Source organism: Mesoplodon densirostris, chromosome 19 (assembly GCF_025265405.1).
Source record: "Mesoplodon densirostris isolate mMesDen1 chromosome 19, mMesDen1 primary haplotype, whole genome shotgun sequence".
Lineage (NCBI taxonomy): Eukaryota > Metazoa > Chordata > Mammalia > Artiodactyla > Ziphiidae > Mesoplodon > Mesoplodon densirostris.
The window spans coordinates 59101963-59127746 of record NC_082679.1 but is presented as its reverse complement, the minus strand read 5'-3'; the positions used below and the strand labels follow the sequence as shown (position 1 = coordinate 59127746).

The window sequence follows — 25784 nt, the reverse complement described above, 5'->3', positions numbered from 1 at the left end:
CACTGTTCCCGTGTGTCTAACTCTATGCCATCAAGCATCCAAGAAGCCACTGGCTAAGGTCTACAGCATCTTGATGTTAAATACAAATGTAAAATTATTTCACCAAGAACAGCACTTTTATTTCAATGAGCACTCTTCCCAGACTGTTATATAAAGTAGTAGATTCCATATTTTTAATCCCAAGAAACCCAGAAGCAGAATGATTTGTCCAAGATCAAGGAACAACTCAGAAGCAAAGCTGCTGTAAAGCTGCCATATCCCTGAGTACCTTTACCTAACATCCGATTCCTCGAACATCTAAAAGTTGACTGGAATCAAGCAGTTTGCTGGGACCGGGAGTTCAGTTTGGCCCCTGCCTCCGAGATGCCTCTAATAGACAGGAAAAGGGAAACATCTAAGAGCTCTCAATGCAAAGTGAAAATGGGGACCCGAACAGGCCTCTGAAAGAAAAAGTTTGAAAAATGTCAAATACAATAACTGGTTTGTTCATATTTTATGTCTTCAAGGCTAAATAAACATAAATAACTAAACCTCGACATTTAAATTCTTCCCAGGTCCTGAATCAAACAAAGCTGATGAGTATCCCCCTGTCCTGTCTGCAGCTGAGCCACTCCCAGGATGACCCTGTTGGAGAGGCATACAACCCTTCCAGCAAGTCCATCAACAGGGCCACAGGCACGCCCACAAGGTAGCTGGCACTTCTTCTGAATTAAGACATACGCGACTAGATTATCTACTGAAAGAACACATCAGAATACAAGGGCATTTCTCAGTAATTTTGTAGAGTTGAGAATTCAACATGATTCCTCCCTGGAATAATACAACAAAGCTGAAGAAATTGGTCTATGTAGACTGTCTACAAATTTGGTCCAAAGCAGATCAGTGATTCAGAGTTCCTGGGTTTCAGAAAAATAATCCTATGTGATCTATTTTATATAATGCTGAGGCTTCAAAGTACATAAAATATGAGAATTTAATTGGATCATATATTTAGCTGCTGCTTTAAAAAGTGGTATAAATGGCATGTAGTTCTGCATTTCTTTCTCTACCATTTATCACCTTGTTGACCTTGGACGACTGAGCTAACCCAGTCTCTCTTTCGTCATTTGTAAGGTGGGGACGCCGTCACTAAGCTCAGGTGTCTGCTGTGAGGATGAAATGGAACAGCCAATGTAAAGTACTTTGCACAGTGTCTAGTACATAGCAGGCATTGTGAAGTAGCAGTAATTTTTGTAATGGACGAGGCAATATTATGCCTTTATTGCACTATTCTCAAATGTGGGCTCCTCAGGACTTGGAGGCTACAATGATGTGTCCTCTGGTAACTCAGAATTAAGAATCCCCCCTCCCTCAAAGGAAACTTTAAAATGGGGCAAGCTTCAGAGAGAGCAGAGTAGGAGGGGTAAGACAGGCAAGGAGAGAAGGTGGGAAGAGAGAGGGAGGGGAGAAGGAGCTTCAGTGAGGGCTCGGCTGAGCCTCCCACAAGAGGCAGCTACAAACTCTAGACAAAATACAAAAGACAGACTGCCTGAGGGCTCTGGAGACTGAGCAGAAGCAGGCAGATTTGGGAAAGAAGTTGAAAGCTGAACAAGCACCCACATGGAATGAGTTTCCAGTTCCTTGGTAGCTCCGTCTGAAGGCAGCCTGGGGCTAGCAGCTCTGGGGAACAAAAGCCCTAGAGAAAACCCTGCCGTCTTTCTGGCCACCGGAATCAGGGGAGAGCATCTTGGGGCAACAAGGATCACTGAAGTGTGCGGGGGTCTCAGAAAGATGGGAGGTACGGAAGAGCCCCTAAACTGACGGGCATCCACCTGAGTCACATCTGACTGACACTGGATCCACGAATGCTTGCACCTGAGGCTGCATAAGTCTAACCAAGTCCACTGTCTGCTAAATGCCTGGAGCAAGTCTCTGAAGCAACAGTAAGAGACCTCGGGGCCTCAACAATGTCATGTTCGCAACGCCCCGGACACAATCCAGAATTACTCAACAGAAGAGCCAGAAACATGAAAACCCCTTTGCAAGGAAATAAACAATCAACAGACGCCAACTCTGAGATGACTCAGATGCTGGGATTATCTGCCAGGCAGGGACCTGAACTGAACGCAGCTACCATAACGATGCTCAGTGAGGGAGAGGAAAACACGCTTATGATAAAAAGATAGGAGACCGCAATAGAGAAATTTAAAAAATCTAATATGCTACCCGAAGAAGCTAGAAAAGGAAGAACAAAATAAACCCAAAGTAAGTAAAAGGAAGGAAATAACATAGACAAGGGGAGAAACCAATGAAACAGAAAACACACAGTGGAGAAAATTAACATGGATGCGTAGCTGGTGCTTTGAGAAGGTAAGTGCAGTGCAGAGAGCGCTGGCGGGACTGCAAGGCTGGGGAGAGGAATGGGCTTCTTCCCTGGTGTCGGTGGCCTTTTCCTTCCTCCATCTGCTCTGCCGCCTCCTGTGTGCCGGGGGACCAGAGTGGCTCTCCCTCAGGGAGGTCCTTTGCCAGCCAGCAGGCAGCTTCCACGCAGCAGCTCTGGCCCCGGCACCCCAGGGCTCTGCCACGTCCGGGGCCACTGCACACCCTCCTCCACGGAGATGAATCCAGCCTTGTGGGGCAGGGAGGGCTCTTCCCAGTTTGCTCCTTCCTGGGGCACTCTCCCTCAGCCCTAAAGGCTGTAGTTGCGCTTCCTTCATCGGCTGTTTCTGCATTCTCTCACCTGTTAGCAGCTAACTACACTTACTAGTTAATAATTACGTACGTTAAATCTCCCCTGCAGATTACGAGGTGGTTTCTGTCTCCTGGCTGGACCATGACAGAAGCAGATTTGGTTAGGAGCAGCGTTCATCTCCCATCCTCTTGCTCACATGTCTTACAAAGGCATCTGTAGTATGTGCTACTTCCTAAGCCTCAGATCCACCCAGCATAACATGGTCAATGGGGCAGACCAATACAGTACGGCACACCAAGGTGATCAAAATCTCTGGGGACTAATAATATACTGCACACGGCAAAACTGACACAGTCCTGAGGCAACACTGTACAGGGGTACCGCTGGTCCTGCCAGCTGCTGGTGGTCGCTGCAGACTGGTGTGAAGAGACGGCATCAGCTAAGGCAACAGCAGCAACCAAGGCCAGGGACTGTGCTGCATAAAGATCCCACCCGTGGGACCGAGTCTGTGATCAGCTTAATTACCTGCTTAAGTTTATGAAAGTTCACGGTTATTTTCCAAAATCCACTTGACTTTTCTACTTTTTCTAAGTGAATTAAGTGGGGATATGATACACAGCACTACTCCTGCATTTTCAAGTCTTTGACGGTGGCACTAATGTCTGCACATTCCTCAGGATGCAGTACTGCTTCTGGTTTTCTATCTTGGCAGGGAAGGAAAGTTCCAGTGACTTCCACTTAACCCTTGCTACCATAATGGTCCGTTACCTACAAGTAGGAGAACCACAGGGGGTTCAGCCAGTGGTCAAAGATGTCTATCCAAGTATACATTCAGGCATCAAAAGATGAAACTGACAGATGTAGGCTTCAAAGAATAGTTAACATGATTTACCTATAATATAAAAATGAAAGGGAGAGGGCATCTCGGCTGAGCAAATGCACAGAGACAATAAAACACAGGATGGCTATAAGAAGTGAGCTGGAGTACAGAACATGTGAAAAGAAGAAAGTGAAAAAGGCTGAACATTTTTCTCAACCTCAGATCATGGAGGGCCCCAAGTAGGAGGCTAAATACTATTATCTTTACTTGGTAAGCAATGGGGAAACAGGAAGAATTTCCATCACAATGAAATGACCAAAGTCAGATTAATCTTTCAAAAGCACAAGTAGGTGAAATGTATTAGAGAGACTGGTTAGAAGACTTTGCACATATAAAAGAGTGAGCTCACTGGAGTCGGGGCAGAAAAATAAAGGGGGGGATGTGTGAAAAATACTACAGAGTTTAAAAAGAAAAAAGAAAAAAACTTGGCAACTCATGAGATGTGAAGCGTAAGAGAGAATCAAAGATGACCTTATTTTGAATATGGACCACTGGGAGGATGGTAGTACGAGTAAAAGAACAGGGATGCAAGGAACAGAAATAGATATACTGTCTTTCTGGATATATGAAGTTGTTGCCATGACTTGGTATAAATAATGGCAATTTTTTTTTTTGCTTTCCTTCGAACAGTTTTGTCTTTAGTCAAAAACACAGAAAATAGTAAGATATGGCATTTTTCCAGGAAAGTTTTAACCTAAAAATAGGGAACAAAGACAGGAAAGACAAGAGATTACTTAAAAACAGTAAATGGTCTCCAGTCTAATGCAGGTTGTTCATCTGGCAACAGTTTCCAGAGTATGCAAATATCACACACTTGGAAACATCTGATCTTTAAAGAAATAAACTACTTATAGATTTTTTTTCCGTCTATTTATGGGAAAGCCTATATTTTTAAGGCAATATTGTGTGGTGGCTGAAAATGTGGACTCGGGGGCCAGAACGCCCGAGTTCAAATTCCAGCTCTGCCGCCTGCTACCTGTGTGTTTTGGGGCACATTGCTTAACCTCTCTGTGTTTTGGTTTCCTCGTAGGCAAGATAGGAATAAAAAGAGTAACTATATCTCAGAGGGTTGTTTTGAAGATTAAATGAGTTAATACATGGCACTGAGTGTTATATGCATGTTTAGTGTTATCTAAACAAGAATCCTACGTAGCAACAGAAGTTAAGCTTTCTTCATTCTGTTTGTGAATCAACACTGGAGAGCTTGAATATAAGCAAACTAAAGATAATACAAATTTTGTTTGGAAGTGCTTTTAAATAGCAAGGAAGAAGCAATACTCATGTTTAACAATTATGAACTGAAAGCAAGTAATATACTTATATCTGAAGCTTATCAACTATCTTAGTATGAGACAACCTGATAGAAATCTAAAGGTTCTAATAATTCATAGCATATCAAGGGCAGATAAAAAACTTTACAGCCAGATTTAAGTCCTATACAATCAAAATAGGGATAGAAAATGGTAAAACCATAAGCAACCCTGATTACTTCAGCGAGTTTATAGCTCTCTAGCTCACACTGTCCAACCAGTAATTCAGTCATCATGACAAAGGCGGATAACAATATTTTATCAGAAACCAAACGTACTGACCACTGCTTGTTAATGAGGTTGGGCACACTGTTTTGGGATTCATTTGGGCAAGAAATTAATATACTACTTCATACCTTGAACAGTCAGCCCTCACAGTAACCTATGATGGAAGAGAAGTGTAGAAAAGTCCTTGAAATTCTGCCCACCACCGCTACCAGAGCAAGCATTCTCAAACAGCTCTCTCACTTTGTCTAGTAAATTTTCCTAAGACTGTTTGCCCCCTGTAATTGAAGGAAAAGGGGGGGGAAAGGCTATGCAAATATCCTAAATTTAAAATACACTAATAGTTAGGTAACATTTATACATATTTCTAAAATCTTGGCAGCTGCTCATTGTTTGCCCTTATCTAAAATAATAATGAACTTGAACACTATATTCTGGCACCCCCTTCTGGTAACACAGTTGAAATGCTATCGCAAGATTAACTTCAGCACGGCAGTTTCCCTATAGGATTTGAACATATTACTGCAATAACAATACTGTCTGGTGGTTACAACAATATAACGTGTCAGAGGAGGGAAGTGAGGGGGTTGGAAGGATGCTGCCTACTTTACAAGACATACGGCAGCCTGTCAGATGTTTTAAGAATCTCTGACACCACGTTTGCTGAGTGTCTGACACTGGCCAGGTATGATGCCAGAAGCTAGGACCCAAAGCTGAGCTGGAACTTGTCCTGAAGGAGCTTCTGTTACCTCTATCACATCCAAGAGAGAGATGTATAGGATCCCAGACTGAGGAGCCTGACTCAGACTGCGAGGTGTGAGAAGGCTTTCTCTGGGCAGTGATGATTAAGCAGAGTTTTGGAAGAGGTCAAATTAACTGGATAAACATGGGAAGGGAAATATTAGGCAAAAGGAATAGTACAAAAGCACAGAGCTTTGTCACAGCTTACCCTTCCCCCTCCCCATATCCTCAAGTCCATTCTCTAGTAGGTCTGTGTCTTTATTCCTGTCTTGTCCCTAGGTTCTTCATGACCTTTTTTTTTTTTCTTAGATTCCATATATATGTGTTAGCATACGGTATTTGTTTTTCTCTTTCTGACTTACTTCACTCTGTATGATAGACTGTAGGCAAAGCGAGAGAGTGGCATGGACATATATACACTACCAAACGTAAAATAGATAGCTAGTGGGAAGTAGCCGCATAGCACAGGGAGATCAGCTCGGTGCTTTGTGACCACCTAGAGGGGTGGGATAGGGAGGGTGGGAGGGAGGGAGACACAAGAGGGAAGAGATATGGGAACATATGTATATGTATAACTGATTCACTTTGTTATAAAGCAGAAACTAACACACCATTGTAAGGCAATTATACTCCAATAAAGATGTTAAAAAAAAAAAGCACAGAGCTGAGACAATCATACCATATTTTGGAGCAATAAGTCACTCAGTGGGACTCAAGTGACGCATCTGGGTTGAACAGTAGCAGAAACAGTAGACATAGGCCAAATCACAAAAGGCCATATCTGCTAAGTTAAGGAGTTTAAGCTTTCTCCTAAAAGCTATCAAAAGTGTCAAGGTCTGATCTACATTTTAGAAACATTTTTCTATGGCTTTCCTATGAGTTACCAAGATTTCTGAAGTCACTGAATAAATATCTACTATGGATTAGACATAAATAGATAAATTCAATAAAATAATTTGAAAACAAAACTAAACAAAGCTAAAACATGCCTTTGAAAGCATAAAGAAAAAGTTGCAGAAGCCACATGAAACCATTCATAAATACCTTTTAAACTCATCGTGGTAGAATTCCGACTTGCAGGTTACCATCTCGCCCCCCTGGATGTCGTCACGACTTCTGACTCCCCCAAATACATACAGTTCCATGGCGACTCCACAGGCTACAGCTCCAAACCTGAAAGGCCACATAGGGCGTACTAGGTATTAGATTTACAACTCATGACCCGATTCCGTAATTCCTCTTACGCTTGTTTTAGCTCTGCGCCATTCAACGTTTCACAAATACATGGGTCTTCCTTTTTCAGGAAATGGTTTATTAATTTAATGTTATATCAACCAAATGCCAAGTCAAATAAAAGATTAGCTGGAAAGAAGGGAAAAACAAAAGCCAGGTGAAGGGGGCTCTGCACAGTCCTTATCCAAGTTCTCTCACCTTCTCTCTTTCAGTGGACAGATAGCGGTCCACTGCTGGGTCCGTGTGTCATAACATTCCACAGACTCGAAGAGTTTTCCATATGATCCTCCACCCATGGCATAGATTTTCTTTTTCATAGCTGCATAGCAGCCAATCTGAAAGGAGAAAGCAACAGTGGGGGAGGCAACATTTATTATTAAAGTTAGGCGAGTAAGTACCAGCTTGGCTAGAGAGCACTGGCAAATATCTGGAAAAGGATCTGTCTTCTAATAGTAAGACTATGTATGGTGCCTTCCAATATTACAACAGAGGCTTTTAAAAATGAGAAGAGCAAGGTAATACACACACTGTTAATCCTCAGAAAAGGATTAACTCCATCTAATACTATTCCACTAAGTGAGAAAAGTAAATAATCCTAACTTTTAAAGAGGCTTTCCAGGCTCTCTGTTCTCACCACTATTTGAAGAGTCCAAGATGTGGACTCCTTGGAGCAAGACGTCATTCAATTCCTGCCCCAAGTTAAGTCAGTTGAAAGGGCACAGACAGTGAGAGGTCATATTATGAGTAAATCCCAGTACCCAAGGTGTAAAATACCTAGGGCGCTAGACAAGGCTTTGGCCTGATGATGAAATTCCAGCCTCTACCAGGGAAAAGAAATACAGACTAAGCTGTAAACAGCTAACATGAGCCATCTGTTTTCATTCTACTCAGTAAGCAATGGCAGTTCTCTACCTATGGATTCATGTTTCTCCCCAGTCCTGCACAATGATTAAGAAAACAGGTTTGGGAGACCTGCTTCCTTCCTAGGTTAATGCAATCACAAAGCATTTATCAGGCGTGGGCCTTGGACACAGCAGTGCTGCCCAGAGCCCACTGCCAAGGTAAACTCTCTTACACACCGTTTCCTAGCTTGGTTTGTGGCTGGTAATAGTGAAGGCAAGCTACCAACAAAGACATAATTCTATAATGTTAATTCTTTTAACACTATCAATTGTGTTAAAAGGCATATGTAGGAAATGAAGAAACATAACTTTAAAATCCAATTTGTGAATTAGTTATCACAAGATATCGTTCTCACCTTTCTAACCATGGTTAAATCGGGTTGCTTTGTCCAGGTTTTAGAATAAATATCATAACATTCCATGGAAATTAGCTCTTTTTCACCATCCTCTCCTCCTAAAACGTACAGCATCCCATCTATCTCCACAATTCCAAAGTTATGTCTTGCCTGAAAAGACATCAAAGATCTTTGTAGACAAAAGGCCAACTATCAGATTGAAAGCTGATATTCATACATTTAATAAAAATTACAGATATCATTATATTCCAGTGTTCCAGCAAAGAAATACCAGGCTCAAAACCATCTCTCTCAAATATTTCTGATTTCCTTAGCAGCTCACTCTTCTATCACAAGAGACAGAGAACCCAAGTCTAGGAATTTCCCGGAACAAGGGAACTACACACGTGGTGAATTCACTGGCAGAATTCTTACTTTTTAGTCACAACAGCTCACGACAAGAAAGAGAACTATTACTATGTGGCTCTGTGAAATGATCTTTGTACAGCCGTGGGCAGCAAGTGGTTCCCAGCTGATGTGTGAAGTCAAGTAAGATCCACATCAACAGCACTGCCTGTGGCTGGAGAGGTGGGGGTGGGAGGGGGAGAGGCCCGGGCTAAGGCTGCCTGGAGCAACAGAACCTGATGTGTTTCACACTCATCCACTCACAGCACTTCCTGGGTGCCCAGCCCCACTCCAGCACTGAAGGGAGAGCGCTGACCACACAAACAAAATGCACCGCCGTCATCAAAAAGTTTGTGCGAACCATTGAGAAAGATCTAGTATGTGAGGAGGTTCTATGTGGTATGAAGAGAAAGAAAGCAGGGGAGGGGGCAGGAGAGCTGAGAGGCCAGGGGAGGCCTCACTGAGAAGGAGCCACATGGACAAACACTGAAGGAAGCAAGCAGCGAGCCACGTGGGTACCTGGCAAAGGTCCCAAAGCAAGTGCACTCCTAGGAGGCTTGAGCAGGGGGAGCGAGGGAAGGCGCAGGGAGCGGAGCCGGGAGGGGGGCACGAGCACACCAGGCAGGGGGGCTTGGCGAGCCTGCTACCTCCTTCCTTATACTCAAACGCAAAGCAAACTAAAATGCTAAAGGCAAAAAAGAAACATCAGACAAATTACAAAAGCAGTATTTTACCTCGGTCATTGGTGGCAGTGCGGTCCATGTGTTTGCATCTGGGTCATACTTTTCTCCTGAGCTCAGGGTCTGCTTATTTTCATCTTGGCCCCCATATACAAACAAAAATCCTTCTGCAAAAAATCAAAGAAGACACGCAAGAAAGTTGAAATGTAAGTTTTCAACACCTATCTCTAGTCAAATACAAATGCCGTAAGGGCACAGATAGGATGTGGAGATACCTTCTCTGACAACAACGGATTCGAGATCTTACCAAGCCTGGGTGATAGAGCCAAATCTGTGAGTCACTCTGACCATTTCACTTGCCTCGGGATCTCTGAGTGGATTCCCACTACCCTGCACCTTAAAAGGAAGACTGACACCACCCACCCGGTCAGCAAGTGACTCTGAGTTATCTCAGTTCAGCTGCTCTGTTCCCCAGCCTCTATTTAAAATAGTCTTAAAGGAGAAGAAGCCAACAAGACACTATGGTAAAACTAAAGGGAAATGTGGGCCCTAGAGAGGTTACCATGCATGGAAACCATTTTGCTCTGAGGGTGGTTAGCAATCTGGGAAAAATGCAACCTTTCTCTTAATGGCTTTGAGGGGATGAAGAAGATAGAAATCTAAATCCCAGGCCCACAGACAGCATGGCTTCTGGCAGGAAAGCCTCGCTGAAGTTCTAACCATCAGGATGAAGGCCAACCACAATTAGAAGCCAGATTTAAATCTCCTTGCTTATCTAGGAAATCGCAAAATTTGAATTCGATTTACAGTAATTACAAATTAGTAGTGTTTTCAGGCAACTGGCAGAAAAAAACACAAAAGTTCTATGGAAGGAAGTATGTTTATCTAAGTTTTAGATTCTAACATTCTAAGATTTTAAAACATCACATTATCCCTACAAATAATTTTTTTTTTTTTTTTGCGGTACGCAGGCCTCTCACTGTTGTGGCCTCTCCCGTTGTGGAGCACAGGCTCCGGACGCGCAGGCTCAGTGGCCATGGCTCACGGGCCTAGCCGCTCCGCGGCATGTGGGATCTTCCCGGACCAGGGCACGATCCCGTGTCCCCTGCATCGGCAGGTGGAATCTCAACCACTGCACCACCAGGGAAGCCCCCTACAAATAATTTTTAATAAAACAATCTTTGGCATTCAGCCAAAGATACTCAGGTATACAAAGAAACCAGACTCTATTAAGAAGAACCAGCGGAAGCAGAGAATAGGGAGTAGTCTTACAAAGATTCCAAATTTCAAATAATGGAGTAATCAGAAAGACGATAAAACAACAAAGCTCACTATGTTTTAAAAAAGACAAATGTGAAGGTAACTCTAGAAGAAGGGACAAGAGAAGTGACATAGTAGATTTGAAAAAAACTTACAGAGAATTTCTAGGGAAAAAAAGATAAAAATAGATTAAATAAAAAATTCAATGGATGGATTTAATGGCAGATTCATCACAGTTAAATAGAGAATTCATTAAGTGCAAGATAAATCAAAAGAAATCACAGAGAAGGCACCATGGAGAAGCAAAAAGATGAAAAAGAAAACAAAAAGAAGGTAGAAGGCAGGGGCTGGAGTAGAAAGGTCTAGCCATGTTTGATCTGACTTCCAAAAGCAGAGAGACAGAGGAGAAGGAGCAAGGATGACATATGAAGACATAGCAAACAAGAAGTTCACAGATTTGATGAAAGGCCAAGCTACAGAGTCAAGATGTCCAACAGTCTCCAAATATGGTAAAATTTCAAATAAAATGTTGCCTAAGCACACTACAGTGAAATGGCAGAAAAACCAAGACAAAAAGAAAATCTTAAATACAGCCCAGAGAAAAGGCAGAGCTTTAGATCTGACAATTGACTTAACAACAAGGAATGACAAAAGTCAGTGGAAAAACATCTTCATTAATAGATGCCAACCTAAAATTCTATACCCAGCAAAAATATCCTTTAAGAATGAAGGCAAGGGCTTCCCCGGTGGCGCAGTGGTTGAGAGTCCGCCTGCCGATGCAGGGGACACGGGTTCGTGCCCCGATCCCGGAAGATCCCACATGCCGCGGAGCGGCTGGGCCCGCGAGCCATGGCCGCGGAGCCTGTGTGTCCGGAGCCTGTGCTCTGCAACGGGAGAGGCCACAGCAGTGAGAGGCCCGCGTACAGCAAAAAAAAAAAAAAAAAAAAAAAAAAAAAAAAAAAAAAAAAAAGAATGAAGGCAAAATAATGGCATCTTTAGACAAACAAATCTAAGAGTTTGCTACCACTAGACCCACATTAAAGGAAATTCAAAAGGATGAACTTCAGAGAGAAGGAAAATGATCCTAGACGGAAAGTTTGAGGAGTAAGAGGGAAAAACAAAGAAAGTGGTAAATATGTGGATAAATCTAAGTGAACACTATCTACAGATACGTGTATAAAACAGATAAACACATATATGTAAATATTTACTTATAAATAACCATGTGTTTTAATACTGTAAGACTATGGAATGTGAAAAATAAGAGTATAAATGTACTATTTATACTACTAGACTTTGTTAACAGTACAGGCTGTGGATTCAAAAGTGACCTTCAGGGGACTTCCCTGGTGGAGCAGTGGTTAAGACTCCCAATGCAGGAGGCCCAGGTTCGATCCCTGGTCAGGGAACTAGATCTCACATGTGTGCCACAACTAAGGAGCTGGCAAGCCGCAACTAAGGAGCCTGTGAGCAGCAACCAAGAAACCTACCTGCCACAACTAAGACCCAACGCAACCAAATAAATAAATAAGTAAATATTAAGAAAACAAAACAAAACAAACATAAAGTGACCTTCAAAGGAATATAGACATAGAATATAACTTCTAACCTGGTAGAGAGGGAAAAAACCAAATGACAAAAGTCAATCAATTTTTTGAAAAAAGGCAAGAAAAGAAGAAACACAGAATGAGCTGGACAAATAGGAACTCCTCAGTCATTTCACAACTTCAATGAATACGACTGGGCACAATTCCTCTCCTCATTGTTTCAAGTTTCTGAAACAACAACCTCTCTAGGAAATCTGAAAATCAGTGATATAGGAACCTTTGTGGTAGGTGTGCATGTGTGAAAATTATGCACAAGTATACACATTATGGGAGGACAACTTAAGGAAGCTAATTTGAAGAAGGAACAGAGAAATCAGACCCACATTCTGTTGCCTACACCACTCCATCCAGCTGATTATCATTGACAAAAACTTCAATAATTGTGGAACCTACGATTCCATTTCTATTCCATAGCCTTAGGCATATCTAAAATATGGTACAGTGTGGCATAGCTTAATTTTTAAGGTAATGTTTGTGGGCAAGCAGAGACTATAAAAGAAGAACTGCTAACAATAATTAGAATGAAGTGAAATGGCACTTGCAGGATGAAGCCAACAAGGCAAATCCAAAGTGAAGAGAAAGGCAGCAAGGACAGCCTTCCCCATCACCTCCTGGAGAGAAAGCTTTGAAACGTTCCAAACTTGTAAACGTCAACTAAAACATACTTCCTGTCATAAAACAACTTTAAGCCAGAACTAATTTAAGCAGTATTTTCTCAAGTTTCATATGAAATGCCTGCTTTTATGTGACACTCTTATTTTTTTTTTTTTTTTTTTTTTTTGCTGTATGCGGGCCTCTCACTGCTGTGGCCTCTCCCGTTGCGGAGCACAGGCTCCGGACACACAGGCTCCGCGGCCACGGCTCGCGGGCCCAGCCGCTCCGCGGCATGTGGGATCTTCCGGGATCGGGGCACGAACCCGCGTCCCCTGCATCGGCAGGCGGACTCTCAACCACTGCGCCACCAGGGAAGCCCGACACTCTTATTTTGAATATAGTTACATGTTGCGATTCTACACTGCACAACTTTCCAAGATGGGAGGCTATCACAGCTCAAAGAAGTCCTGCGCCTCAGGTGTGATCACCCAGCTAACGGGTGGTAAGAGTCACTGAGTTCTGCTCTTCTATCAGTTAAGTCATCCAATAAAATGCTCCTCAAGTGACGTCTTAAAAACAGCTACGTAGGGCCTCCCTGGTGGCGCAAGTGGTTGAGAGTCCGCCTGCCGATGCAGGGGATACGGGTTCGTGCCCCGGTCTGGGAGGATCCCATATGCCGCGGAGCGGCTGGGCCCGTGAGCCATGGCCGCTGAGCCTGCGTGTCCGGAGCCTGCGCGTCCGGAGCCTGTGCTCCGCAACGGGGGAGGCCACAACAGTGAGAGGCCCGCATACCGCAAAAAAAAAAAAAAAAAAAAAAAAAAAAAACAAAAAACAGCTACGTATTTAAGATTTAGGAATGATAAGGACTGACAGAAAACATTCTTCTTACCATAGTCTTGGAAGCTAGAGCCACCCTGAAAATGCCACCACAGAGGGATAATAAAATTATTTCTTTAAAAGGTTTTGAGTCATTTTGCACAACTCTGAAATGACATTACTTGATCTTGTGTTTAGGTAAACTTGATGACAGCATGGTACCTGCTGAGAGGACTCCGTGGTTGATTCTCGGCATGCTTAAAGGGGCCAGTTCAATCCACAGCTGCCGATTAGGGTCATAAAGGGGGCACATACATCGCATCGCTGCTGTTGGCTTCCGTGAACTAAGGAGAGAGATAACTGATTAGTAGTTAATATGTTTTATGTACTTCTGCTTATAATAACCATGACTAGTTTTACTACGCTAAAGAATGTTTCAAACATTTAAAAAAATCTATTGCTATTAGGCTTCAGATATTGAAAAGTGTTATAACTTTCTGTTTATGTGGAAATCTCTCTTCCCTTACACCACCCGTCAAACCACTCACAGCCATGCTTACACTCTTTCCTCTCCGCCAACGGTCACGATGCACTCCGAGTAGCCCCGGGGCTTGAAGCTGGCGAGCATGGCCTCCCCCTGCTGCGGCTGGCTGAGAGGGATGTTGCTGCACTCTTTGACAATCTCTCGGACTAACGGCTCATTCAGCATCTGCTCCCGTAAATAGCTCGAGTCCAACCCTGAAACCCACAGCGCTGACATGACGTCCTTCATGTGGACCTGGAGGGCAGAAAGCACGGGAAAAATGGAGAATACGTTGTACATCTAGAGTATACGTTTTCCCACTCCTGGAAGACTAAAATTATTGACAGTCAGATTATCAACAAGCAAGTGGTAAGGGTCAGTACTGCTTGAATGTGCTTACGGCCCCTTTCCTTTCTACTTCCCTTGGCCTTGATAAATAAAAGTTTAACTTAAAAAAACCATCACTTCAGATTTATATTTGATTTATCACTGCAAAGTTTTAAGCAGCTTTCTTTAATGCCCTACAGGGTTCCCACAGCAACAGGAAAACTTAGAAGAACCCTGCTATGATTTGCCTTATTTCACATGCTTGGATGTGCTGTGAGTTACATCACATTTATAGAAACATTATATACAGGAATAGCTTGATACAATATGGTCAACTAGATAATGAACATGTATCAACATTAACATTACAAGAAAAATCTGAAAAAGCCAAATTTCAAAAAAGAAAATCCTGATTATTATATAATTATTTCTTCAGTAATTACTGTTAAAAATTATCTAACATGTATAATGTGAATGATATACTTCTTTAAAAAAATATTCATGCATTTTACTTATTTATTTTCCTTATTTATTTATTTATTTTTTGGCTGCATCGGGTCTTATTTGCGGCACATGGGCTCTTTGTTGAGGCATGAGGAATCTTTTCATTACGGTGTGCAGTCTGCTAGGGTTTCTCTCTAGTTGCGGCATGCGGGCTTCTCTCCAGTTGTGGCGTGAGGGTTTCCTCTCTGTAGTTTGTGGCACGTGGGCTCTCTCATTGAGGCACGCGAGCTCAGTAGCTGTGGTGTGCGGCTTAGTTGCCCCGCGGCATGTGGGATCTTAGTTCTCCGACCAGGGGTCGAACCCGCGTCCCCTGCACTGGAAGGCAGATTCTTTACCACTGGACCACCAGGGAAGTCCCTGAATGATATACTTTTCATGCTCAATCATCAGATTTGAACCAACTGACTATAGCACTCTACATACATAAGGTGACTAGTTTTTCTGGGTTTTGAAACTGTCATTTTAAGGTACACTCTTTTATACCCTGAGTAATAAAAGCCAACAGTCCTTACAGCATCAAGTTCAGATTAACCACAGGATGAGGAACTGCCTCTTGTTTCCCAGCAGCCGCTCCATCTTATATGCCCTCATCACTTTAAGGCAAGAAGAGGGTCAGAGAGAAGATACTTCAGTGGTGGCAGCAAGCTGGAAACTCCTCTATCCCCTTTCCCAATCTACCCCACCAATGGGGAAAACAGAACACTAATTGTACTAAGGAGCTGAAGCTACGAATGTGGTTTCTAAGTGGACATGCTCATGGGCCTGCAGAATTTAAAAATTACAAGATAATCATTAAAATGTAAGCCAAGAGTTACTAAGAACAATTAACAATGCAATTATGCATTCTGAAAGCCACTCTGAAACCTAATATAGTTCTTTATTTTGATATAGTAATTGGAGCTAGCCTCTAGTATATAAATATTAGACTTAAAGCCTTGTGATTTAAAGGTTAAAGCTCCCTCCCCCAATGTATTAACAATGGGGATCTCAAGCCTGATATTCTCTAAGGCCCTTCCTTCCTAGGCTGTCACTCCTAGAACCTTCCTATTTGGAACCTCATTGCCATGAAAGCTCCGGAATGTTCTCCCACTTTCTCCTCCAGTGGTGTCAGTCACTCCAGGGAGAGCCCAGCGCCAGAATTCAGCCCTCTGCCAGAATTCCATGTGCCCTTCTCTCACCCCACTTCCTGCATCAGAGTCCCTGAAGGGGTTAGCCCGCCATCGTAGAGGGAAGGATGCTGAAAGCTAGGATGAGGAGTGTAGGGTGCATTTCTATACTCTCCAGCTTAGCTTGAAATCCCTTTTCCCTTAATAACAACATTCAAAGGATATCATGTGACTTGTAAGTATTACTATTTTCATTGCTATATGATGAGTTACATGGACTTTGGTAGACTGGTCTGAACAACAAACTGCTTTAGTGAGGCTATAGGAAGATGTTTTCCAGGTTATGGTTTAGATCACAACCTTGTCAGTTTTTCAAGTTGGAGGAGAAAAATAAAACATCTAGAATTTGGATTAAAAATAATCAAACAAATGAATAAGTAAGTGAAAAGGCAAAGTCAGAGCACGCTATAAAGTACGGGTACCTTTCTTATTTCTGTATCATGTGCTATCCATCGGATGACTGCTTCAAATACATATCGTTCGTTGCCAACGTTTAACTTCTCAAGAGAAATCACTTCTTTAAGCTTTTGAGGACTCAGTTCTAGGAATTCCTCTGTGCTGCTGACATCTCGGAAGTGAGTCTCCAGGTATTCCGTGGCCAGGTAATGCACGTGGTGCAGGCAGTAGTGGAGCGCAAAGTCTCGGATTCCGATGCAGTTCTCGGCGGCAATGCAGCCTTCTAAGAACTCACAGCAGAGAGTTTTAAGGTCCGTCAGCAGGAGCAGGTCTGCTGCCTGCACAACATCTTGGATAGTATCTTCATTCAGCCGGATCTGTAAGAATGATCATAGATAGTTTATATTTGAATGTATATATTTAGAACCCAACCACTAATCTATCAGGCTGGACCATATGAAAGGTCCATTTATAGAGGTCAAAGATGATTGAAAACTGGCAATTTCATATGGTTCAGCTTTGTTTTCAAGAATAGCCGGAGGGCACCAAGGCACCTGCAGACAACACAGGCAGCACGTGGCTGATTAACTTTTCCCAGCTCTTCCCTTCGTTTACCAAGATGAACCACCAATATCCCTGCCAAGCTGAACTGTCCATGGGGCTCGCTTCTATACTTAGAGAAAAACCTTAAATGACTGAAATGCTTAGGAAATGGCAAGTTCCGCATTCTATGGTAAACTGAAGGTGATTTCTTTAAATGTTAGCACCTGAACTAATGAAAATCCTGCCTCCAAATATATTAAGTTCACTCTTTGCCAAATGGTACATGGAAGGTACCACACGGCCCCTTGAAGACAGGGAGAGCCACACTGCCCGAGGGGCCTCATTCTGAACACAAAACATTGCACTTGGTGCAAAAGATACAAATTGGTCTCAAAGCTACTTTCTGGAATAAATCCCTAAGAAGATTTTTTTTTAAAACATTGTGAACATTTACTTTGCCTTAATTTTCTTCAATTTCTTGATTGATGCTTCTTCCTCCACCCACTTCACGGTTTTTCTATGCAACAGTAAGGCAACATCAAGAAACAGGCCCCTAAAATACTGTCACAATCACGAACGGTCCAGACTCTCCGAAAGAATGGGTACTTATCCTCCATTAGGAAGCGTTAAGGAGAGATTTCACAGTGAAGTGCAGCAAGAAACATTTTACCACAATTTGCACGTTCTGTACCACAGATAAATAGGGTTTCAAGTTTCCAATGCAAGCCTGAGCGTGAATACACTCCTCTAACTTGTTATAACTGCCACTGAACTGATTTTACAAGTTAGATAAGAGTTTGGACCTAAGCCTGGTTTTGTGATGCTAAAGAACATTGCCAGTATTTTAAGGGCTGTCCCCAAATTGGTTTAACTTTTTTTTTTTTTTTTTTTGGCGATACGCGGGCCTCTCACTGTTGTGGCCTCTCCCGTTGCGGAGCACAGGCTCCGGACGCGCAGGCTCAGCGGCCATGGCTCACGGGCCCAGCCGCCCCACAGCATGTGGGATCTTCCCGGACCGGGGCACGAACCCGTGTCCCCCGCATCAGCAGGTGGACTCTCAACCACTGCGCCACCAGGGAAGCCCCTAAATTCATTTATTTTTAAGAATCATACACATAACCTTATTTCCACACACCCACCACCTAGTGTTTAGAGAAAAGAGAAAGTGATAACATCATGAAACGCAATAAAACAACTTCAAAGAGGACGATAAGCACCGAGTTTGACTCTGGACAGAATGAACATATTTACAGAAAAGTAAGCAGTACACTCAGAATACTTATGCATGAGACAGAGCCTTTACAAAAGGAAAAGTGAAAGAAGAAATGAGGAAGAAGGAATAAAGGAGAGAGCAGGACATGAGCCCTCAAAAGGAGTAAAGATAAAATGTACTCCTGTGTAATGAGATGTGAGGCCCATGAACTTCTTCCTAATTCACACCCAAGATTATCCTATTATAAACAGGGGAGTAGTGGGGTGGAGGAGGGCAAAGAAAGGGAAAGGACCACTAGCCACTGATCACTTTCTTCCTTGGCTTTCATGAAATCCCCAGAAATATAAATGGGTACAGAGGCTAAAGGGAAATCAGAAAGAAAGAATGCGGGGGAACAGGGATGTTGGTCCTCTTGAGGCAACAGAACGGACGCATCATGAGTACAATGCAGGTGCCTGTCACTGGTGTGAATCTCGAAGTCTTTATTTCTACAAAATAATCCCCACCGCCCAAGGAGGCTCCCACGTCCATGCTGTGGAGACAGAACGAGTTCCCCGATAGTGTGGGTACAAAGCAAGACTGCAATTAAGATTTAAAAAACAAAAAGACAGCAGTGAAGGGAGCATCCCATGTTCCTCATGTCTCAGACTGGAAGGTGGGGCTCAGGATGGTAGAAACAAAACCTGGGATTTGGGTAAGATCTTACTTAGTCTGCTTTTCTTTCAAGGGCAGAGCCCCGGAAGAACACCCTTGGGCGCCATGTCCAGGAGACCCGAGTCAAGCACACAGTGACAGAAGATGGAGATGACAGTGCTGCTCGGGCACAGAGTGGATGAAGGAGACCCTCACCCTGAGCTTGAGGAGCCTCTCCTCAGTCCTCCTTCCTGTGTGTCTCATCATACCTGCCCACTGAAGATGTAATCCAGGATCTCTCTCATAACCATTACCGATATCCCTTCAAGTTCAATCTTATAGGTTGATCCATCATCTTTTGGAGGATTATAGTTTAACTTTGTCCTAAGAAAGGGAAAAAAAATGTAAAATTTCTATGAAAGAACAGAAATAGCTAGAAATATTTACGCACTAAATACTCTATAAAGTATATGATACGTATCCATATATGAATCACATCTAAAACATTTCGTTTGTTAACTTTAGAGCAACATATTTTTTATGACTTTTAACTACAAAGCATTTGTTCCAGGATTCAGAGTGCTACCTCTTAAAAAAAAACAAACAAAACAGAAACACATGTTCAGTTCAAGTCTCTCTCTTTTTTATTCATTCATTCATTCATTCATTTATTTATGGCTGCGTTGGGTCTTGCTGCACGCGGGCGTTCTCTAGTTGCAGCGAGCAGGGGCTACTCTTCGTTGCAGTGTGCAGGCTTCTCATCGTGGTGGCTTCTCTTGTTGCGGAGCACAGGCTCTACATGCGCGGGTTTCAGTAGTTGTAGCACGAGGGCTCAGTAGTTGTGGCGCACAGGCTTAGTAGCTCCGCCGCACGTGGGATCTTCCCGGACCAGAGCTCGAACCCGTGTCCTCTGCATTGGCAGGCAGATTCTTAACCACTGCACCATCAGGGAAGTCCCTCAAGTCTCACTTTTAACTGAGCTAATCACCCTCCTCATATTGAGGTGTAGGCGTTTTTTATTATCTTCTTGATATCAAACCTTTGGCAGACTTGACACTTTTTTTTAAGGTGATGAACAATGTGAAGAATAATTTTTCACAGTCAACACTTTCTGTGCCTTAAGAACAGGTACTTTACTCAAGATCTAAAAGATATTCCTAATTTAGCAGCGAGGGAAGCTCAGACACAACCTAAGTTGCGTTTAAGTACCCCCCCCCCAAGGCTCGGAATTGGTAGGATGAGGAAGCTGTGGAAGGAGGGGTGAAGGATGAGCTAATTACAGAAGAAGAGACTGACAAAGTCTTAGGAAATAGGTGAGTTCCCAGATCCTTACTCCACATAGATACACGACTCCTCTGCCCTGTTTAGTAAGGCTCCCCAGCTCCAGTGGAAGATAAGCGACGTGCTCTGAAGAGTGTGAGATGGAGGGGGCGTCTCTGGACAGGGGGGTAGCAGGCACATCTGAGGGTAGGTGCACTGCACCAAAAACTGAGAGAGTCAAGAGAGTGTTTACATATTGAATGCTGAGATCATCAGTCTTTTTTCTCAATTTTGCTCCTAAAATTACTGAAAGCTAGACCTACATCCTCCAGGTGAGAACCTGATGACTCTTCTGGAGGATTTGATCAGCCCCAAAGGAAAGATCTAAAGATATGGGCACAGATCTGCCTCAAGAAAATGACCCAGGTGGACCGTGCAACAATGAAACCCACTGTCACTAAGCCAACCTATGGGATCTGAGCTTCCCACACACTGTGCGGAGCACTTCTGAAACTTCTTCACTTCACACCACATGCAGAAAATGTAATATGACCCTGGGGTAAACAGATGAGGCCGTGTGCAGGGCCAGGTGGATTCAGCCGCCCCAGATGCTGCCCTGCCACTTGGAGGGCTGACACCATCATTATCTTCACACATTGTGACATCTCTTTTTTTTGGGGGGGCACATGGGTTAAGAAGCTCTGCTTTAGAGCCCCACTCTTAAAACTGAGCAACTCAACAGATGCCTAACAAAGAAGAAAGACAGAAACCAAAACCAGCAGAAAAAAAGTCAACTTGGAGAAAGTACAGATCACGCAAGATGAAAAGTCAAGGAAAAAAGAAAACCTCTCATTAACATTCCCAGAGAGAAAAGAGAGGATGTTGTGCTCATGAAACAAAAATAGGATTCTCTAAAAGGGAACATTCAGAGAACAACAACAACATTTTAAAGAACACACACAAAAAATTTTTTTTAATGTAATGTCAAAATTAAAAGTTGTAGAAGGGGCTTCGGTCAGAGCGCAGGGAGAGGACTGGGGCTGGCGGCAAGAACTCAGCCTGAAGGGGGCTAATGTGCCACAGCTAGCCGGGAGGGAGTCCGGGAAAACTCTGGAGCTGCCGAAGAGGCAGGAGACTTTTTCTTCCCTCTTGGTTTCCTGGTGCGCGAGGAGAGGGGATTAAGAGCGCCGCGTAAAGGAGCTCCAGAGACGGGTGCGAGTCGCGGCTGAAAGCGCGGAGCCCAGAGACGGGCGTGGGACGCTGGGGCTGCTGCTGCCGCCGCCAAGAAGCCTGTGTGCGAGCGCAGGTCACTGTCCACACCGCCCTTCCGGGAGCCTGTGCAGCCCGCCACTGCCGGGGTCCCGGGATCCAGGGGCGGCTTCCCTGGGAGAACGCACGGCGCGCCTCGGGCTGGTGCAACGTCACGCCGACCTCTGCCGCTGCAGGCTCGCCCCGCACTCCGTGCCCCTCCCTCCCGCCCGGCCTGAGTGAGCCAGAGTCCCCGAAGAGGCTGCTCCTTTAACCCTGTCCTGTCTGAGCGAAGAACAGACGCCCTCCGGCGACCTACACGCAGAGGCGGGGCCAAATCCAAAGCTGAGACCCAGGAGCTGTGAGAACAAAGAAGAGAAAGGGAAACCTCTCCCAGCAGCCTCAGAAGCAGCGGATTAAAGCTCCACAATCAACTTCATGTACCCTGCATCTGTGGAATACATGAATAGACAACAAATCATCCCAAATTGAGGAGCCAGGAGTCAGTGCTGTGCCTCTGAGGTGGGAGAGCGAACTTCAGGACACTGGTCCACAAGAGACCTCCCAGCTCCACATAATATCAAACGGCGAAAATCTTCCAGAGATCTCCATCTCAACACCAGCACCCAGCTTCACTCAACGACCAGCAAGCTACAGTGCTGGACACCCTATGCCAAACAACTAGCAAGACAGGAACACAACGCCACCCATTAGCAGAGAGGCTGCCTCAAATCATAAAAAGTCCGCAAACACCCCAAAACACACCACCAGACGTGGACCTGCCCACCAGAAAGACAAGATCCAGCCTCATCCACCAGAACACAGGCAGTAGTCCCCTCCACCAAGAAGCCTACACAACCCACTAAACCAACCTTAGCCACTGGGGACAGACACCAAAAACAACGGGAACTACGAACCTGCAGCCTGCAAAAAGGAGACCCCAAACACAGTAACATAAGCAAAATGAGAAGACAGAAAAACACACAGCAGGAGAAGGAGCAAGATAAAAACCCACCAGACCTAACAAATGAAGAGGTAATAGGCAGTCTATCTGAAAAAGAATTCAGAATAATGATGGTAAAGATGATCCAAAATCTTGGAAATAGAATAGACAAAATGCAAGAAACAGTTAATAAGGACCTAGAAGAACTAAAGACGAATCAAGCATCGATTAAAAACACAATAAATGAAATAAAAAATACTCTAGATGGGATCAATAGCAGAATAACTGAGGCAGAAGAACGGATAAGTGAGGTGGAAGATAAAATAGTGGAAATAACTGCTGCACAGCAAAATAAAGAAAAAAGAATGAAAAGAACAGAGGACAGTCTCAGAGACCTCTGGGACAACATTAAATGCACCAACATTCGAATTATAGGGGTTCCAGAAGAAGAAGAGAAAAAGAAAGGGACTGAGAAAATATTTGAAGAGATTATAGTTGAAAACTTCCCTAATATGGGAAAGGAAATAGTTAATCAAGTCCAGGAGGCACAGAGAGTCCCATACAGAATAAATCCAAGGAGAAATACACCAAGACACATATTAATCAAACTGTCAAAAATTAAACACAAAGAAATCATATTAAAAGCAGCAAGGCAAAAACAACAAATAACACACAAGGGAATCCCCATCAGGATAACAGCTGATCTCTCAGCAGAAACTCTACAAGCCAGAAGGGAGTGGCAGGACATACTTAAAGTGATGAAGGAGAAAAACCTGCAACCAAGATTACTCTACCCAGCAAGGATCTCATTCAGATTTGATGGAGAAATTAAAACCTTTACAGACAAGCAAAAGCTGAGAGAGTTCAGCACCACCAAACCAGCTTTACAACAAATGCTAAAGGAACTTCTCTAGGCAAGAAACACAACAGAAGGAAAAGAACTACAATAACAAACCCAAAACAATTAAGAAAATGGGAATAGGAACATACATATCAATAATTACCTTAAATGTAAATGGACTAAATGCTCCCACCAAAAGACACAGACTGGCTGAATGGATACAAAAACAAGACCCATATATATGCTGTCTACAAGAGACCCACTTCAGACTTAGAGACACATACAGACTGAAAGTAAGGGGATGGAAAAAGATATTCCATGCAAATGGAAACCAAAAGAAAGCTGGAGTAGCAATTCTCATATCAGACAAAATAGACTTTAAAATAAAGACTACTAGAAGAGACAAAGAAGGACACTACATGATGATCAAGGGATCAATCCAAGAAGAAGATATAACAATTGTAAATATTTATGCACCAAACATAGGAGCACCTCAATACATAAGGGAAATATTAACAGCCATAAAAGGAGAAATCGACAGTAACACAATCATAGTAGGGGACTTTAACACCCCACTTTCACCAATGGACAGGTCATCCAAAATGAAAATAAATAAGGAAACACAAGCTTTAAATGATACATTAAACAAGATGGACTTAATTGATATTTATAGGACATTCCATCCAAAAACAACAGAATACACATTTTTCTCAAGTGCTCATGGAACATTCTCCAGGATAGATCATATCTTGGGTCACAAATCAAGCCTTGGTAAATTTAAGAAAATTGAAATTGTATCAAGTATCTTTTCCGACCACAATGCTATGAGACTAGATATCAATTACAGGAAAAGAGCTGTAAAACATACAAACACATGGAGGCTAAACAATACACTACTTAATAACGAAGTGATCACTGAAGAAATCAAAGAGGAAATTAAACAATACCTAGAAACAAATGACAATGGAGACACGACGACCCAAAACCTATGGGATGCAGCAAAAGCAGTTCTAAGAGGGAAGTTTATGGCAATACAATCCCACCTTAAGAAACAGGAAATATCTCGAATAAACAACCTAACCTTGCACCTAAAGCAATTAGAGAAAGAAGAACAAAAACATCCCAAAGTTAGCAGAAGGAAAGAAATCATAAAAATCAGATCAGAAATAAATGAAAAAGAAATGAAGGAAACGATAGCAAAGATCAATAAAACTAAAAGCTGGTTCTTTGAGAAGATAAACAAAATTGATAAACCATTAGCCAGACTCATCAAGAAAAAAAGGGAGAAGACTCAAATCAATAGAATTAGAAATGAAAAAGGAGAAGTAACAACTGACACTGCAGAAATACAAAAGATCATGAGAGATTACTATAAGCAACTCTATGCCAATAAAATGGACAACCTGGAAGAAATGGACAAATTCTTAGAAATGCACAACCTGCCAAGACTGAATCAGGAAGAAATAGAAAATATGAACAGACCAATCACAAGCACTGAAATTGAAACTGTGATTAAAAATCTTCCAACAAACAAAAGCCCAGGACCAGACGGCTTCACAGGCGAATTCTATCAAGCATTTAGAGAAGAGCTAACACCTATCCTTCTCAAACTCTTCCAAAATATAGCAGAGGGAGGAACACTCCCAAACTCATTCTACGAGGCCACCATCACCTTGATACCAAAACCAGACAAGGATGTCACAAAGAAAGAAAACTACAGGCCAATATCACTGATGAACATAGATGTAAAAATTCTCAACAAAATACTAGCAAACAGAGTCCAACAGCACATTAAAAGGATCATACACCATGATCAAGTGGGGTTTATTCCAGGAATGCAAGGATTCTTCAATATACGCAAATCAATCAATGTGATACACCATATTAACAAACTGAAGGAGAAAAACCATATGATCATCTCAATAGATGCAGAGAAAGCTTTTGACAAAATTCAACACCCATTTATGATAAAAACCCTGCAGAAAGTAGGCATAGAGGGAACTTTCCTCAACATAATAAAGGCCATATATGACAAACCCACAGCCAGCATCGTCCTCAATGGTGAAAAACTGAAACCATTTCCACTAAGATCAGGAACAAGACAAGGTTGCCCACTCTCACCACTCTTATTCAACATAGTTTTGGAAGTTTTAGCCACAGCAATCAGAGAAGAAAAGGAAATAAAAGGAATCCAAATGGGAAAAGAAGAAGTAAAGCTGTCACTGTTTGCAGATGACATGATACTATACATAGAGAATCCTAAAGATGCTACCAGAAAACTACTAGAGCTAATCAATGAATTTGGTAAAGTTGCAGGATACAAAATTAATGCACAGAAATCTCTGGCATTCCTATATACTAATGATGAAAAATCTGAAAGTGAAATCAAGGAAACACTCCCATTTACCATTGCAACAAAAAGAATAAAATATCTAGGAATAAACCTACCTAAGGAGACAAAAGACCTGTATGCAGAAAATTATAAGACACTGATGAAAGAAATTAAAGATGATACAAATAGATGGAGA

General features: G+C 42.8%; 1 protein-coding gene across 1 annotated transcript in view; it reads right to left on the bottom strand.

The window, feature by feature from the left end:
* Positions 1 to 25784, bottom strand: part of GAN (gigaxonin) — a 66455-nt gene that overhangs the window by 8819 nt on the left and 31852 nt on the right. The window contains exons 2-9 of the mRNA XM_060084607.1: positions 19234 to 19348; positions 16602 to 16952; positions 14220 to 14437; positions 13882 to 14003; positions 9437 to 9549; positions 8319 to 8468; positions 7259 to 7395; positions 6872 to 7000 (exon numbers count right to left, since the gene is read on the bottom strand). Coding sequence (XP_059940590.1) covers positions 6872 to 7000; positions 7259 to 7395; positions 8319 to 8468; positions 9437 to 9549; positions 13882 to 14003; positions 14220 to 14437; positions 16602 to 16952; positions 19234 to 19348 — 1335 coding nt within the window. The remainder of the gene's footprint in view (positions 1 to 6871; positions 7001 to 7258; positions 7396 to 8318; positions 8469 to 9436; positions 9550 to 13881; positions 14004 to 14219; positions 14438 to 16601; positions 16953 to 19233; positions 19349 to 25784) is intronic.